Source organism: Notolepis coatsorum (assembly GCF_963971535.1).
Source record: "Notolepis coatsorum genome assembly, chromosome: 10".
NCBI lineage: Eukaryota > Metazoa > Chordata > Actinopteri > Aulopiformes > Paralepididae > Notolepis > Notolepis coatsorum.
In genome coordinates, this window is record NC_140174.1 from 13,956,984 (window position 1) to 13,974,609 (window position 17,626).

General features: G+C 44.5%; 1 protein-coding gene across 1 annotated transcript; it reads left to right on the plus strand.

The window, feature by feature from the left end:
• Positions 1–646: 646 nt before the first annotated feature.
• Positions 647–14,390, plus strand: LOC311235454 (spindlin-1-like; the record flags this gene model as incomplete). The annotated part of the gene is made up of 4 exons (XM_084322915.1): positions 647–694; positions 1,174–1,879; positions 13,667–13,843; positions 14,119–14,390. The coding sequence occupies 4 exons, from the start codon at positions 647–649 to the stop codon at positions 14,388–14,390; spliced, it is 1,203 nt and encodes a 400-aa protein (XP_084179041.1).
• Between the last annotated feature and the right edge of the window lie 3,236 nt (positions 14,391–17,626).

Below are 17,626 nucleotides of genomic sequence, written 5' to 3' on the forward strand. Positions count from 1 at the left end.
AAAACTCCTCCAGTGGAACCCTGTGCGACAAGAGGTGTTCATTCCTTATTGGTCAAAGAAATGTGGTTTTCCAGCAAACGGCTCTTTCTCGTTAAATCAGATTGACACACCAGACATAAAATTACAAATTGATGAAAGGAGGTGACAAAGTAATGACAAACAAAAAAATTTGGACTCAAATACAGACATAAAAACTAATTAAAGAATTGTTTGTTCTCTCATGGTGAGACTATCTGTAGATAGATTAAACATCGCTGGCGTTACAATTTGTGTTCTTATCATGGTGTTGTTGTCACTGATATAATGCTGTATGCTTTTTATCTTTGGATTATTTTATTTTCTTGCTTACTCTGCGGTTTTATTGTGTTTTGTTTCTGTTTCCTATCTAGTCTTTTTTGAAAAAAAATTTGCTATAAAGGGCACATGAATATTGTCAGAATTTACACATAGCTAATAATTTAATTTACGGACGGGCGCAAAATAAATTATGACCGAAAATCAAACCAAACAGACGGGCCCATTCCTCTGTGACGTATGTGGAAGAACAGACCCCGGCTGTGAGCAAGGACCCACAGAAACCGAGTTAAAATTAAGAAGAAAAAACGCGCAATTAAAACGAGAGTTATCTGACAGAACCCGCGAGTTCATGGACATCGATGACGAACACTGGGAAGTTTTGGACATGTTGTCACAGGTACTCCTCCGGTTAACGGGAGAACAACAAGCCTACTAAAACAGATATACATCATTGTCAAAGTGACAGACACTACGTTTAAACACTCCGTTTTCAACATCCACATATCAGACAAGGCGCTTGGTATAAAGAACACGTAATTATGTCAGAATTGGCAGTCAAAGCCATCACGGATAGAACAGTAAAACGTGATGAATGGAAATCATTAAGAGATTTTATAAATGCTAACAAAAAACTAGGATACGTACACCACTGTTTTGGGACAAATTCCGGAATTGAAACCATTAGACTCTCATGTGACATGACACTGGTTGCCCTATCAATCCTGAAGAAATAAATTAGAATTAACAGCCGACGGTACATTCAAATCCCTGTACTTTTCTCTCTCTCACTGCCTCTAGCGGAGCCGGGTCTCGGCGCCTTGTCCTCCCTAACTCGACCCTCACAACCTGGCCTGCATTCCGATGACACGGTGCTAGAAACGCAGCAGCAAGGAGCTGAGGCCCTCGACCCTCATCACCCCAGCCCCCGACCCCGATAACATGCTGGGCCTGAGGATCGACCACATGTGGCGTGAGAAGGGCAGGGTGACCAGGTGGACGGGCGCGGTCCTGGAACACTACACTATGGACAACAGTTGCCTCTACATTATCAAGTACGACAACCTCGACTGCGTCTGTGGCATCGAACTGTTCAAAGACAAGCGCGTGTCCGACCTGCGGGTGTTGGCAGAGAAAGTCGTGAACAATAAGATCAAGGCACCCCCCGGCGCAGAGGAACTGGTGGGGCAGGCCGTAGAACACTTCTTTGAGGAGGAGGACGGGGAAAAGAACGCGTGGAGAGGTATGGTCCTGTCCCGTGCCCCCGTCATGACGCACTGCTATTACATCACCTACAAGAACGACCCCGTACTCTATATGTTTGAACTCTGGGATGACTACAGGGACGGAGACCTCCACATCCTGCCCGAGTCAGAGATCAAGCACTTGATGCCGGGGAACAGGAAGACGGACGAGGAGACAACGAGTCTGGTGGCGAAACGAGTGCAGTATACCACAGACGAGGGCCAACAGAGAACCGGCCGGGTGATCTGTCAGGTCCCCGCCACGCCCGACGTGTATTACATCAAATACGACGACGACTTCCACATTTACGTCTACGAACTAGTACCCAACCCCGCTCCTGGTGACATAACCCCACGGGTGACATTCCTGCCTGATGAGGAAAACACTCTCCCACGCAGTCCAGACGAGAAAAGAAAAGATGAAGATTCTCCACCACAACCGAGAGTACCCACAAGGAAAAGACGGCGAGGCTCCCAGAAAACAAAGATTTGATAACCAAAGACTGTGGCCTGCCAAGGGTGGATTTCGTGGGGACAACAGAACATTTCGCTTGCCATGCCGGAGTGGGGGTCCGAGGGATGGATGGGACAGACGCACCGAGATCCGGCCTCCATCCACACAGGGAAGTAAAGCACACACACACACGTCCGGCTGAAGTAGAGAACAGCTTGTTAAATGGTTATAGCCTCTAAAAACAACAAAAGCGCCTGATACAGTAGTAAATCGACACCGGCTGACTGACGCTACGCTTACCCATATTATTGTTTGATACATGACAATGTTTGAAAATGTCTTACGAAATAGTTATACAATCACTATATGATTTCATAAAGGTCATAGTATTTCCTTTACAATATCACTATACAATCTATAAATGATTTAGAGTTCTCTTTCCGAAAAAGAGGTATTTTCTGTCTCCTATAAACCGGTTATGCTGTCGCTCTCCCGGGTCGTCTGGCTTGGGGCCCCAGCCAGGGGATCGGGGGGTGAGAGGCCACATAATGCAGGAGGGCGGGACATAGAACTTAGGAGACCACAAATATTTGTTCTGAAACATATCCTTTGAATTTTATTTATCAACACCCATATATATATATTGTATGTTATTGAAGCTATATACAAACTGACATTTTGACCGTTTATCAGGGGTGGTAGCTTTCCCCACTCCAATCCCACCCGGCCAGAGGTTTTCCTGGACCCATGTGGACGAGGGGCCGGCAACACAGACAGTGACCACGACCGGAGGCTGCAAACCTTTCTGACCACACCACCAGCCTGTCCGGCGTGAGACGAGAGAAAACAGACCTACTGGCACACTGGCACACATCCCCCCCAACACGCTGACACCCCCCCTCTGTGTCCTATAGACACACACACACCCCGCCCCGACCCAGGCGGACATCCCCCGCTGATTGTTGTGCCCCCCCACTCTCCCACTCTCTCTCTCTCTCTCTCTCCAAACGAACACTGAACAATTTTCTCTGATAATGCGCGTTGAACAATTGGCTCACTCTCTGAACGCTGCTACGGAGCCTGGACACTTCGCCCGTGTTTTCTCTATAGCTCTTTCTCTCTCTCGCCTACCCATTCAGAGGAAACATGCAAGGATGAAGTGGACGACCGCGGCTCCTGTTACACACAACTGTCATTGCTGATTTACTACTGCTGAGTTTTTTTTTTTTTTTTTTTATATACGATGTATATTCTATTTCAAATTAGTTTGACGGCGCTTTTAATTGTCCGTTTCGCATTGTTATTTTTTTATATACAGAGCATTGCTTGGCTGCTGAGCCACTTATAAAAAGGGTGAAGTAATTGTCATACAATATGCATTCGAACCGTGCCTCAGTTGTCATGTTTTTGATTCCCATTTGAATTTGGTGAAATTTAGCTTTGTTTCAGATAAACATTTGCCTTTTATTTTGATTAAATTTGATTATTATTTTACTCCACTTACCTATTAACTTTGATTATTATTTTACTCCACTTACCTGTTACATCTGATATGAATAACTTTTCCTTATTGCTTATCCTTACCTCAGACCTCGCATGCCCCATTTGCCTTTTACTTTAGTTACCTCTTACAGTTCTGTGTGACTGCTAATTTCTGTTTAGAGGCAATGTTTGGAGTCGATGCGATTTGTAGAGACCTTTTGTTCTACATATGAGATGTTCTTTTATTTCTGTATGCCTATGGTGTTATTTTTTTTGTATTTTACTAGCTATTTCCCTGCCACAACATTCTACCTCATACTTACCTCATTTTTTACGGGCCGTGTTTGATACGATTTATCTTTAGATATTAGACTATGTTTGATTGCATTTGTCTTTATATGCTGTAGTTTGAATTTTGATCTCCGCTGCTATACTCACTCGGATTCGATGTTGTGTTCTAGGCATATTAATTCATATTGCGATCAAAAGGGTGAAATTGTAGTGGAATAATTGTGATCGCATATCAATTAATATGCTTGCTATATACACCTAAAGATTACATTGGCCTTAAGCACTAACAATACTGTGTCTGCCTTCGTGACATCTTGGCTTCCTGTTTTATCATGTGACCTCGACACGACCACAGGGTCTGACTTCGTTTACATCACCTTGCCCATGTACCATATCTGGGACCTATATGTTTACAATTCGTATGACACCTCAAATGAGATAAGCCTTTGATATACAACTAAATACTGTGTCCATAATGACCGCATGGCCCATTGTAATATCTGGGACCAAGGTCTGTTTTATATTCACATGCTAAAGCACATAATGTCTTTTGTTCCTATGATGTGAGATATGTACCAAGAGGTCAGACCCATGACTCGATTTTCATTGCGACACAAGGCAGACACTTGACCTTCTTACAATCTCTGCCAGGCAGCATAGCTTTCACATTTGGGCCACCTTTCACTTCCTGAAAACACACACACATAGACACACACACATAGACACACACACATAGACACGCACACATAGACACACACACACATAGACACGCACACACATGCACACACATGCATGTGCACGACAATTGACCCTTATGCGATCTCTGGCAAACAGGGACTTCCTTTATGAAACTAACTGACTACAAGTGTTTTACGGCATGTCAACTGTCTCAAGTTCACAGGTCAAGTGATGTTGCAAGACAATGCAACACCTCACTTCCTAAAAACATACACACACACACACGCCCACGCATATGTAAGCACACACACATAGCCGTGCACACACGCACATACATACACAAGCACACACATGCACGTGTAAGCATAACACACACACACACACACTTTCACTTCCTGAAGTCACACTCTCACACACACACACACTGACGGGGAGGGCTATATAATCTCCTGAATTCCATCTATCAGGGCACATGTTGGCATCTTGCATTGCTTACTGTCAGTATGTGTCCAGTCATGTGTGACTGCCCAAATAAAACGAACGAACGTATTTGTTTTGCAGTTTTCATCTTTATTTCAACAGCTCTCTTGTTATCATAGATATTTTTCCATTACACCGCGTCCCCGACCGCCAAGAACCTTGGTGTTGTCCTCGACGACCAGTTGAACTTCTCTGCTCACATCGCAGCGACAACCAGAACCTGCAGATTCCTCCTGAGCAACGTCAGAAGGATATGCCCCTTCCTGACAAAAGAAGCCACCCAACTCCTCGTCCAATCAACAGTCATCTCCCGCCTCGACTACTGCAACGCACTGCTAGCTGGCCTCCCGGCCACTGCCACCAAGCCTCTTCAACTCATTCAAAACGCAGCGGCCCATGTCACCCCACTTCTTAGGGACCTGCACTGGCTCCCCATTGCTGCACGTATCCGCTTCAAGGCCCTCGACCTAGCATTCCGTGCGGCAAAGGGAACCGCTCCCGCCTACCTCCGGTCAATGGTCTCTAACTACACACCCTCAAGACCCCTATGCTCTGCATCTTCTGGCCGCCTCAGACCTACTCCTATCCAAGCTCCGGGAGGGTCATCAAAGAGAAGCCGCCTATTCTCAGTCCTTGCCCCACAATGGTGGAATGAACTACCCACCTCAGTTAGGACAGCCGAATCCCGTCCAATCTTTCGCCGTCGACTAAAGACGCACTTCTTCAACCATTATCTGAAATAATGAAAAAAAAAAAAAAAATCTAACCCTAACTAACCTTACTGTGATGCACATGTCCTAATAAACTAACCTACACTGTAACACGCAACACTTTGATGAACATTGTTACTCAGCTGATAGAGTTGTACCCTTCCTGATGACCTGTCGTACAGAACTTGTAAGTCGCTTTGGATAAAAGTGTCAGCTAAATGACTAAATGTAAATGTAAAGAATTCCTGTTTAGTTACCGTTTAGTCCCACTGTTTAGTTAAAGGAACACGCCGACATTATGGGAAATGTGCTTACAGTCTTCTCCAGAGTCAGACAGGAAGATAGATACCAATTTCCTCTCTGTGCGTTCAGTAGAAAGCTATCCAGCTGCAAGCTAGCCTAGCTTAGCACAAATGAATGGAAGCTTAAAACTCTGGGAGAGGCGGCTAGGTGGTGTAGTGGGCAAGGCACTCGCCACCAACGCAGGAGACGCTGGGTTCGAGCCCAGCTCTCGGCGTTGCTACCAGCTTGGCTGGTCGCTTATACTAACACAATTGGCAGTGTTAGGGGTGGGAAAGCTGGTGGGTGGGTCCTGGTCGTTGTAAACAGCGACTCCTACAGTTCGGTCGGGGCGCCTGCACAGCGAGGGAAGGATCTGGAGGGAGGTAGTGTGACCTTCCACACGTTACACTCTCCCAGTGAGAGTCTGCGCTGCCAGGCTGGCTGCCGGCTGGCTGCACATGTGTCGGAGGAAAGCATGTGATAGTCTCCGGCCTCCCGGACCAACAGTAGGGGGGGGGTGCGCAGCAACCAGGAAGGGGGTTGGGAATTGGCATAACGACTGTGGGAACAGTGGGATGGGAGAAAAATCGGAAAAAAGGAAGGGGGGAAAAAAGATAATAATAAAAAAATAAAATAAAAACTCTGGGAGCGGTGTTTTTGTCCAACAGGAAGGCTAGTGGTCCATATCCGCTTCCATTAATTTGTACTTAATGCACAGAGAGGAAATTGGCATCTGACTCTGGAGAACACGGTAAGCGCAATTCCCATAATGTTGGCATGATCCTTTAAGTACTCCTTTAAATGTTGGCATGTTCCTTTAAGTACTCCTTTAAATGTTGGCATGTTCCTTTAAGTACTCCTTTAAATGTTGGTGTGTTCCTTTAAGTACTCCTTTAAATGTTGGCATGTTCCTTTAAGTGCTCTCCCCAAACAACAATGGGTCTCATTCTCCAACGGACTTAAGACAAAAAAAGATCTCTATATTTAAGACATCTTAGGGCCGGTTTTGGGATTCCCCAACCGTCCCTAAGCTTGGATTCCGCCCTGACTAAGAGCAGGATTTAGGAGCAGTCTTAACTTGACAGACTGTTGTGCTCCGTGTTCTTAACGGCTTTATTTGGGAGGAATCATAGTGATTCATTCATGTCAACTCTACAGGCCTCCTTGGAATAAATGTATCATAATTTAAATAAATATGACAATGTGTTATATTTATTTAAACCTTATATTTACTGTTGTTAGTGGGGACGGTTGGGGAATCCCAAAATCGGCCCTAAGATGTCTTAAATGACCCTAAGAGCAAATTTTTTGTCTTAAGTCCGTTGGAAAATGAGACCCAATGTAATGTGTTTACGACACATTATGCTGACATGCATGGTCTGACTGCTGTGCTCATTCAAACAGCTGGATCTGCACTGAAACAAGTCCGGGTGGGAGGCTTCCTTGAGAGCACAGCCTCTGTAGAGGTGACCCATCATGTACAGTTCACCAGCGTGACACAGAAAATATTTGCATATTTGTCATTTGCAGGCCGTATGCCCCTAGTTACACATGTACTGTATAAAGAATATATAAATAAATAAACAAAAGAAAGATGTGCTCCAATCCTAGCGGACAAAAAATAGGTTCAAAACCAGATTCTTTCTGTGTACAAGATTTATAAAAAAAACCTGAAAATGAAAAGCCACATGTACATGTATTCATTTACATTTAAATTCCCCATGTGGACAACCTTGCCTCCAAGTTGCGACACAGAAAATTGGCTTCCTATACAGAAACAGAACCAGCTTTCCTTTGATTAGTAGGAAGAGAGTTAATGATGCAGTATTCTTATCAGTCCTGGACTATAGTGATTTATAGGCTGCGGCCTCAACCCTTACATCCCTGGAATCTGTCACTCTGGCCTCAGATTCATCACTAATGATAGATACGACACTCATCACTGTGTCCTTTATGAGAAGGTTGGTTGGTCCTCTCTGACGGAGAGGCGCAACAAACACTGGTATTTGTTCATTTTTAAGGCCCTTATTGGTAAGATACCTCCTTATACTACATCATTGTTGGTAAGCTACCTCCTTATACTACATCATTATTGGTAAGCTACCTCCTTATACTACATCATTATTGGTAAGCTACCTCCGTATACTACATCATTATTGGTAAGCTACCTCCTTATACTACATCATTATTGGTAAACTACCACCTTATACTACATCATTATTGGTAAGCTACCTCCTTATACTACATCATTATTGGTAAGCTACCTCCTTATACTACATCATTATTGGTAAGCTAAACTACCACCTTATACTACATCATTATTGGTAAGCTACCTCCTTATACTACATCATTATTGGTAAGCTACCTCCTTATACTACATCATTATTGGTAAGCTACCTCCTTATACTACATCATTATTGGTAAGCTACCTCCATATACTACATCATTATTGGTAAACTACCTCCTTATACTACATCATTATTGGTAAGCTACCTCCTTATACTACATCATTATTGGTGCTACCTCCTTATACTACATCATTATTGGTAAGCTACCTCCATATACTACATCATTATTGGTAAACGACCTCCTTATACTACATTTACATTTACATTTAGTCATTTAGCTGACGCTTTTATCCAAAGCGGCTTACAAGTTCTGTACGACAAGTCATCAGGACGGGTACAACTCTATCAGCTGAGTAACAATATTCATCAAAGTGTTGCGTGTTACAGTGTAGGTTAGTATATTAGGACAAGTGCATGACAGTAAGGTTAGTTAGGGTTAGATATTTTTTTTATTAAAAAAATTAAAAATAAATAAAATGTCAGATAATGGTTGAAGAAGTGCGTCTTTAGTCGACGGCAAAATATTGGACGGGATTCGGCTGTCCTAACTGGGGTGGGTAGTTCATTCCACCATTGTGGGGCAAGGACTGAGAATAGGCGGCTTCTCTTTGATGACCCTCCCGGAGCTTGGATAGGAGTAGGTCTGAGGCTAATAATACTACATCATTATTGGTAAGCTACCACCTTATACTACATCATTATTGGTAAGCTACCCCCTTATACTACATCATTATTTGTAAGCTACCTCCTTATACTACACCATTATTGGTAAGCTACCTCCTTATACTACATCATTATTGGTAAGCTACCTCCTTATACTACATCATTATTGGTAAGCTACCTCCTTATACTACATCATTATTGGTAAGCTACCTCCTTATACTACATCATTATTGGTAAGCTACCTCCTTATACTACATTGTTATTGGAATGGAATGGAATTTTGGAACCTATGGAACCCGTTCTAGTGACTGGCTGGTCCTTAACTCATTGGCTGCCAGCTATTAGCCTTATCCTGTGCCACGCTGTAAACGATGGGAGTTAGTCACCTTGTTTGTAGAGCTAAATCTATATTCTATATTATAGCCATGGATACAATACTATAGTCATTTGACATTGAGTTTCTTCCGGTCAAGATGCAAAAAAGAGATAATTTTTCCATCCATACGTTCCCGTGTTATACTGTGGTGAATATAAGTATGGTTTTAGAGCGGTCTAGGGTAATTCATGAAATGCGTATGGCAGTATACATCGATTCCATTGTAGACATTGCCGTTTCTTGCCTGAACCTGCTATTGTTCCGGAATAAAATGTACATCATAGGTATTATGTTCCATCATGAATGCATGAAAGGGGGGGGGGGGGGGGGGGGGGGTCGTTTCTGATTATTTGATTGTTGGTAATGGATTCGTATTCAACACTAAAAACACTTATCAGCCCGATCGGATCAAGCTAAAATTGACATCAAATCGTCTTTACCTGCGACTGGGAGTATTCCAAAAACAATATTCCAATTTCTTGATCGTCATCTGGTACATCCAATGTCCATTTGCTCGACGGCATAATCCACCGGATCGAGCATATTTGACGGGCTTCAATGTAACCGGCAGAACCGTTCGTCTTGCCCGACAAGGAAAAATGTAACCCGAAACCCTTGGCCATCCCACAGCCCAGGATACAATGTTAGAAAGGGTGCTCGAATAGGGCTTTCATGTTACCCAGAGATTAATTAAGACATTTCAACTAACATTTCAACACACCCATAGCGATGCGTCGTGAGCTGCACTGTAATGTGTCGACTCAGACGTGTCGCGCGACCTTCCGCTGTAATTGCGCTGCGCGGTGCAGACATCACTCTGTCATTGATCGACGGGATATTATGACAGGGATCAGGACTGAGAGCGGGCGCCAGTCAGTCATACGGCTGATTCATGTTCACACTGGCTTCAGCCCCCTGCTGAGAGAGAGCGTAAAGATCTCTATCTATCTATCTATAACGGGAGAAGATTTAACACCTAAGATCAATTAAAATACTTGATTGCCTATATTTATAATAGTTGTGGGCCGCATCACTTATCACGCACAATTGGTGCAGACATTCACTGGACTTGAGGAGCGGAGTGAGTGCTCCTTTAAGCCTGGGGATTCTGGGAACAGGGTGTGTATTTGTTAACCTATATTATGTCAGCTGTCAGCTGTCAGCTGGCTGCTGTCACTTTCGAGGAGTAACGTTAACGTCTCTGCACTCTGTTGGATGTATGTAATTTATGTTGGGAAGTAAAAGGAAAGAGTCGACTACCGTCTCCCGTTTCATCCTTTCTTGCGCTCCCACAATAGAACCGATCTCATCTGCATCTTTGTTTACACTGTTTATTTCCCCTCATATTTTTATATTCAGATGTATTGAATAAAGTGCGGCCGGGTAGCGCAGTGGACTAAGCGTCTCTCTACCACTGCAGAGACAGTGGGATCGAATCCGGCTGCCACGGTACCTCCGGCTTGGTCGGTCGTCCATACTGACACAATTGGCAGTGTCAGCGGGTGGGAAGCCGGTGGAGTGGGTCCTGGTCGTTGTAAACAGCGACTCCTACAGGTCGGTCAGGGCGCCTGCACAGCGAGGGAGGGAACTGGGGAAGTAGTGTGATCCTCCCACGTGTTACACTTCCCCAGTGAGAGTCCTCGCTGTCAGGTGAAAAGAGGCTGCTGGCTGCAGGGGTGTAGCTCCAGATTCTGGGCCCCATGAAAGAATGTATTTGTAGGCCCCCAGTGAATGCGAGCGTGCGTAAGCGCACAAGCGGATTTTTTTTTTGTCATTTTTTTATTGATGAAAACGCATAATATGGTTTTTACCTATACATTCGGATCAGCAGTTCAGCACCTGCACTGTTGGTGGGTGAGCCTAGTAAAGGATGTCGCATTGCGTTCATCTTCAATTAATGGACCAATGCAATAGTCTACCAAAGCCCCCCCTCTCTCTATATATATATCTCACACACACACACACACACACACACACACACACACACACACACACACACACACACACACTTCAGAAACAAACATAGTATCAATGAGAGCATCAATAATACACCTGAGTGATGTCTAGTAAAAAAAAAAAAAAAAAAAAAAAAAAATTGGGCCCCCCCCCCCCCAGTGCTGGGCCCTTGGAATCATCCTAAGCTACCCCCCCCCAAGCTACACCCCTGGCTGGCTGTCTCCACATGTATCGGAGGAAGCATGTGATAGACTTCAGGGCTCCCTAGACCGGCAAGTGGGGGGCAAATGCGCGCAACGACCAGGAAGGGGAGGGGGGAATTGGCATAACGACTAAATTGGGATGGGAGAAAAAATACAGAAAAATAGGAGGAGAAAAAGTAGATAAAAAAAATGATGTATTGAATAAAAAAATATAATTGTATTGCCTATATCTATGTCTTTCACAGGTATTTGTTCATTTTTAAGGACCTTATTGGTAAGCTACTTCCTTATACTACAACATTATTGGTAAGTTCTTACACTACATCATTATTGATAAGCTACCTCCTTATACTACATTATTATTGATAAGCTACCTAATATACTACATCATTATTGGTAAGATACCTCCTTATACTATATCATTATTGTTAAGCTACCTCCTTATGCTAGATCATTATTGATAAGCTACCTCCTTCTACTACATCATTATTGGTAAGTTACCTCTAGTTCATGGAATGAACTCCAACGGTCCTTAACGCTTTAGATTATCCCCTCTGTTGCAGAGTTAAAAACCTTGATCTCCAACCTTTGTCAATCAAATTGTACGTGTTTTTAATGGATTGTTATCCTTACTTGTCTTATTGTTATGATTGTATATGCAGTGTGATTTTATATGCCTTTTTCCCCCTTAAATCTGTATGTTTTGCTTAACTCTGTGTTTTGCTTAACTCTGTATGCTTTGCTTAACTCTGTATGTTTTGCTTAACTCTGCATGTTTTGCTTAACTCTGCATGTTTTGCTTAACTCTGCATGTTTTGCTTAACTCTGTATGTTTTACTTAACTCTGCATGTTTTGCTTAACTCTGCATGTTTTGCTTAACTCTGGGTTTTGCTTAACTCTGTATGTTTTGCTTAACTCTGCATGTTTTGCTTAACTCTGCATGTTTTGCTTAACTCTGCATGTTTTGCTTAACTCTGTATGTTTTGCTTAACTCTGTATGTTTTGCTTAACTCTGTATGTTTTGCTTAACTCTGTATGTTTTGCTTAACTCTGCATGTTTTGCTTAACTCTGCATGTTTTGCTTAACTCTGCATGTTTTGCTTAACTCTGTATGTTTTACTTAACTCTGTATGTTTTACTTAACTCTGTATGTTTTACTTAACTCTGCATGTTTTGCTTAACTCTGCATGTACACTCGCGTGACTGCAAATGAGGGAAACCAAATTTTTTTAACTTTGAGTTTAAATAGTGGTTTGAAATTAAATTGCCCTGCCCATACCTGTACCTCACCTCCCCCCTCCCCCATGCTTCTCTGGCGCCCGAATTTCCCCCAATGGGATCAATAAAGGAATAATCTTATCTTATATCTTATCTTATCGCAATTATGCACACCGTTCAGCCGCTGCAGGTACCCCAGCCCCCCCCCCCCTCTCTTCCTCCTCCCGTGCTGTCTGAGCTGATTCGCATATCGCAGCGCGGGGCTCCGCCCGCCTCGCCTCAGACTGTAGAGCTGCTATTCAACACTCGTTTTAACAAAGACAATATGACTCACCGCACCTTTAACCCTTTCACTACCACACTACAGGTTAACCTTTCACTACCACACTACACTACAGACTGTAGTGTCTAACCGTCTGTAGTGTGGTAGTGAAAGGGTTAACCTTCTGTAGTGTGGTAGTGAAAAGGTTAACCCTTTGTGGTGTGGCAGTGAGAGGGTTAACCTTCTGTATTGTTGCCATGAAAGGGTTAAGAAGGACTGCACCTCTAATGGCCAGCAGCATATTTGGCAGAGAAAACAAACCACAGGAGCCCAGTTTATTTAGACATATATTAAACATTTTATTTATTCCTTTGTGTTAAAGACATAATACATACAGTATTTACATTAGGCTATACAGTACACAATACCTGCTGGCAGAACACCAGCTTTATTGAGTCAGAACCAAACTGAGGTAAAGGGAAATCTACTCACTAGAGCAAAAGATAACAAATTACATAATGTCATAACTTGTCATAGAAAAGTTCCCGTCATAACAGACCGTGACAAACAGTTTTACACTTGTGTGGCAGCTGATGACAGTGATGTGACAGCTGATGACAGTGATGTGACAGCTGATGACAGTGATGTGACAGCTGATGACAGTGATGTGGCAGCTGATGACAGTGATGTGACAGCTGATGACAGTGATGTGTAGATGTGACAGCTGATGACAGTGATGTGACAGCTGATGACAGTGATGTGGCAGCTGATGACAGTGATGTGACAGCTGATGACAGTGATGTGACAGCTGATGACAGTGATGTGGCAGCTGATGACAGTGATGTGGCAGCTGATGACAGTGATGTGACAGCTGATGACAGTGATGTGACAGCTGATGACAGTGATGTGTAGATGTGACAGCTGATGACAGTGATGTGACAGCTGATGACAGTGATGTGACAGCTGATGACAGTGATGTGTAGATGTGACAGCTGATGACAGTGATGTGACAGCTGATGACAGTGATGTGACAGCTGATGACAGTGATGTGTAGATGTGACAGCTGATGACAGTGATGTGACAGCTGATGACAGTGATGTGGCAGCTGATGACAGTGATGTGGCAGCTGATGACAGTGATGTGACAGCTGATGACAGTGATGTGTAGATGTGACAGCTGATGACAGTGATGTGACAGCAGATGACAGTGATGTGGCAGCTGATGACAGTGATGTGACAGCAGATGACAGTGATGTGGCAGCTGATGACAGTGATGTGACAGCTGATGACAGTGATGTGACAGCTGATGACAGTGATGTGACAGCTGATGACAGTGATGTGACAGCTGATGACAGTGATGTGGCAGCTGATGACAGTGATGTGGCAGCTGATGACAGTGATGTGGCAGCTGATGACAGTGATGTGGCAGCTGATGACAGTGATGTGTAGACGTGATGATATTGAACAAAGCCACAGCTGTTTGTGTCAAAACCCTGCGTCACTCATCAGCGATGGAGGCTACATGTCACTTTCTAGGCGTATCTACTGGATTCTACATTGTTCGACAGTCAGGCAGAACTTGCGGGACATAAGGCAGGGCTATTTCACATTCCTACAGCCTACTGGGGGGGGGGGGGGGGTCTTCATAAACCCTTTCACAAATAATAACTATAAAAGAAATCTCCGCTCGGACACTTCCCAGGAGATCTCAGAACGACAGCCGGACCAGAGCCTCAACGTAGTGACCGCCGGGTCACCGGTTCTGGTTGATGTCGACGGGGGTTTCGCCTCCAGTCGCCTGTACAGTTTGCACAGTAGTGGTGATTGTGCTGCACACAGTTAACGGAACACCAATCCATAACCGCAGCCACGTGTGGTGTGTGATCTATCGGCCGATCGGTTGCCATGGGAACTCGTAGATAATGGGCGGGTGGGCGCGTTGAGATTCCTTTTATTTGGGCGCGCGCGTGGCGCCGAGAGTCCATCAGTTCAGCCTGATGTTTTACGGCGGGGGACGGAGGCTGACGGCGTTACCATGGCGACAGAGATGATGGGCTGTCATGGGAGGACAGGTAAGGGAAGGGAAGGACTCAAACAAATGTACACACGCACACACACACACACACACACACACACACATACACACACACACACACACACACACACACACACACACACACACATACACACGCACACACACACTGCTAACACACCTGTCTGATACAGCAGTAAACAGTCTTTCTGGGAAAATTTTGATGATGGTACAATGAAGCATTGAAGCCGAACATACTGTTCTCAGATCTGCTTCTCGGATCTGTTGTGATCTGGCACATTCTGAGGGGGGGGGGGGGAGAGAGAGAGAAAGAGAGACAGAGAGAGAGGAGAGAGAGAGGAGAGGGAGGGAGAGAGAGGGAGAGAGAGAGAGGGAGAGATAGGAGAGAGAGGAGAGGGGGGGGGGGGTGCGTTCCATCTGGAAAATACTAATATCGGAACGGCTTTGGCAAATGTTAAAGAACGCATTTATAAGACGGCTGCCGGTGTAACGGAGGTCCGTGAGTAATATCCACAGTCATCACGATGAACGTGTGTGTTGTGAAGTGACTGTGGCAGTAAGCGGGCTACGGGTTAAACTCACTTCCCCACAACAGGGTTAATAGACACATAGGTACGGTACCCAGGAGTGTGAATTCATCTCTTAGTGCAGCGGTCTATGTTGTCGCGAGACCCGTGTTCGAAACTCCCTTGGGGCATCGACGTTTAACACAACGCAGAAGGAGTACCATACGATCGGTCACACCGGCACTCGGCACAGCAGGCTGTCCGTGGTGGAGGGGGGTGTATTGATAGTGGACAGGACTGGACTTATTGATGACCAGGAAACGCCACTGATTGTATCCTGGATATGGACAAGGAAACTATGAAAGAAGGAAGGGACATTACTTGTGCCAACACTCATTTGTGCCAATTTTTGTTTTTTGTGTCTTTCTAATTTTTCTCACATACCCCAATTTAGTCGTGCCAATTCCCTTCCTGGTCGTTGTGCTGCCCTACTGTCGGTCTGGGGAGGGTGTAAACTACCACATACTGCCCTACTGTTGGTCTGGGGAGGGTGTAGACTACTGTACCACATACTGCCCTACTGTTGGTCTGGGGAGGGTGTAGACTACCACATGCTGCCCTACTGTTGGTCTTGGGAGGGTGTAGACTACCACATGCTGCCCTACTGTTGGTCTGGGGAGGGTGTAGACTACCACATGCTGCCCTACTGTTGGTCTGGGGAGGGTGTAGACTACCACATGCTGCCCTACTGTTGGTCTGGGGAAGGTGTAGACTACCACATACTGCCCTACTGTTGGTCTGGGGAGGGTGTAGACTACCACATACTGCCCTACTGTTGGTCTGGGGAGGGTGTAGACTACCACATGCTGCCCTACTGTTGGTCTGGGGAGGGTGTAGACTACCACATGCTGCCCTACTGTCGGTCTGGGGATGGTGTAAACTACCACTTGTCTCCTCTTTCGGTCTGGGGAGGGTGTACACTGTAGACTACCACATGTCTCCTCTGTTGGTCTGGGGGGGGTGTAGACTACCACATGTCTCCTCTGTTGGTCTGGGGGGGGTGTAGACTACCACATGTCTCCTCTGTTGGTCTGGGGGGGGTGTAGTCTACCACATGTCTCCTCTGTTGGTCTGGGGAGGTTGTAGACTACAACATGCCTCCTCTGATACATGTGGAGTCGCCAGCCGCTTCTTTTCACCTGACTGCGAGGAGTTTCACTGGGAGAACGTAACGCGTGCAGAGGTTCACGCTATCTCCCCCAGATCCCCTTCCTGCTGAACAGGCGCCTCTACCGACCAGTAGGAGTCGCTGTTTTGCAACGACCAGGACTCATACCCTCGCCAGCTTCCCACCGGCGAACACTGACGATTGTGTTTGTAGAGACGACTGACCAAGCTGGAGGTACCGCTGGTAGGCGAGTGCTTAGACCTCTACGCTACCCAGTCGCACCTTTTTGTGCAAGAATGTAAAGCTATCTGTGCAATTAGCATAGTGGTGAATGGACAACAGCAAATAAACTAATGCACAGATTTGGGAAAAACCCATCAGTCAGTTTTCTCTGAAATGTGTTCTTTCATTCAGTAAAGGCATTTCTTCATCAACGCTCATACGACTAGGGCTGTACCGAATGTCATTTTTATTAATTTTTTTACATTCAAAGCTTCTATTGAAGTTTTCAAATGAAGCTTCGAATGTCTGTCGTCCTATTTTATGACGCAATCATAAAAATAATATAATAATAATCCTCAGAAAAAAATCTCAGTTTGAATAAAGGGATTAATCTGATTACATTTGTATTTTTTTTTATGAAATCAACTTTCTTTAATGAATATAACTCGTCAGTTTCGTCAACATAAATAATCCAATAAGGGCACGGTTGGTACGAAAGTGACGGTGACGTCTTGATGGAGCGCCAAGCGTACATGCAGATAGGCTACATCATTTATGATAAAGGTTTTATAAAAAATACTATAATAGTATAATACTATAATATTAGTGTAGTCTAATGTGTATCTGCAACTGTGAAGAAAAACCCCATTGGTTTAAACAGAATGAATAGACAACATTTATTTTTTTATCGAATGTTGATTTAGAATTCGAACGTCAACGTTATGAATGAAGCGTC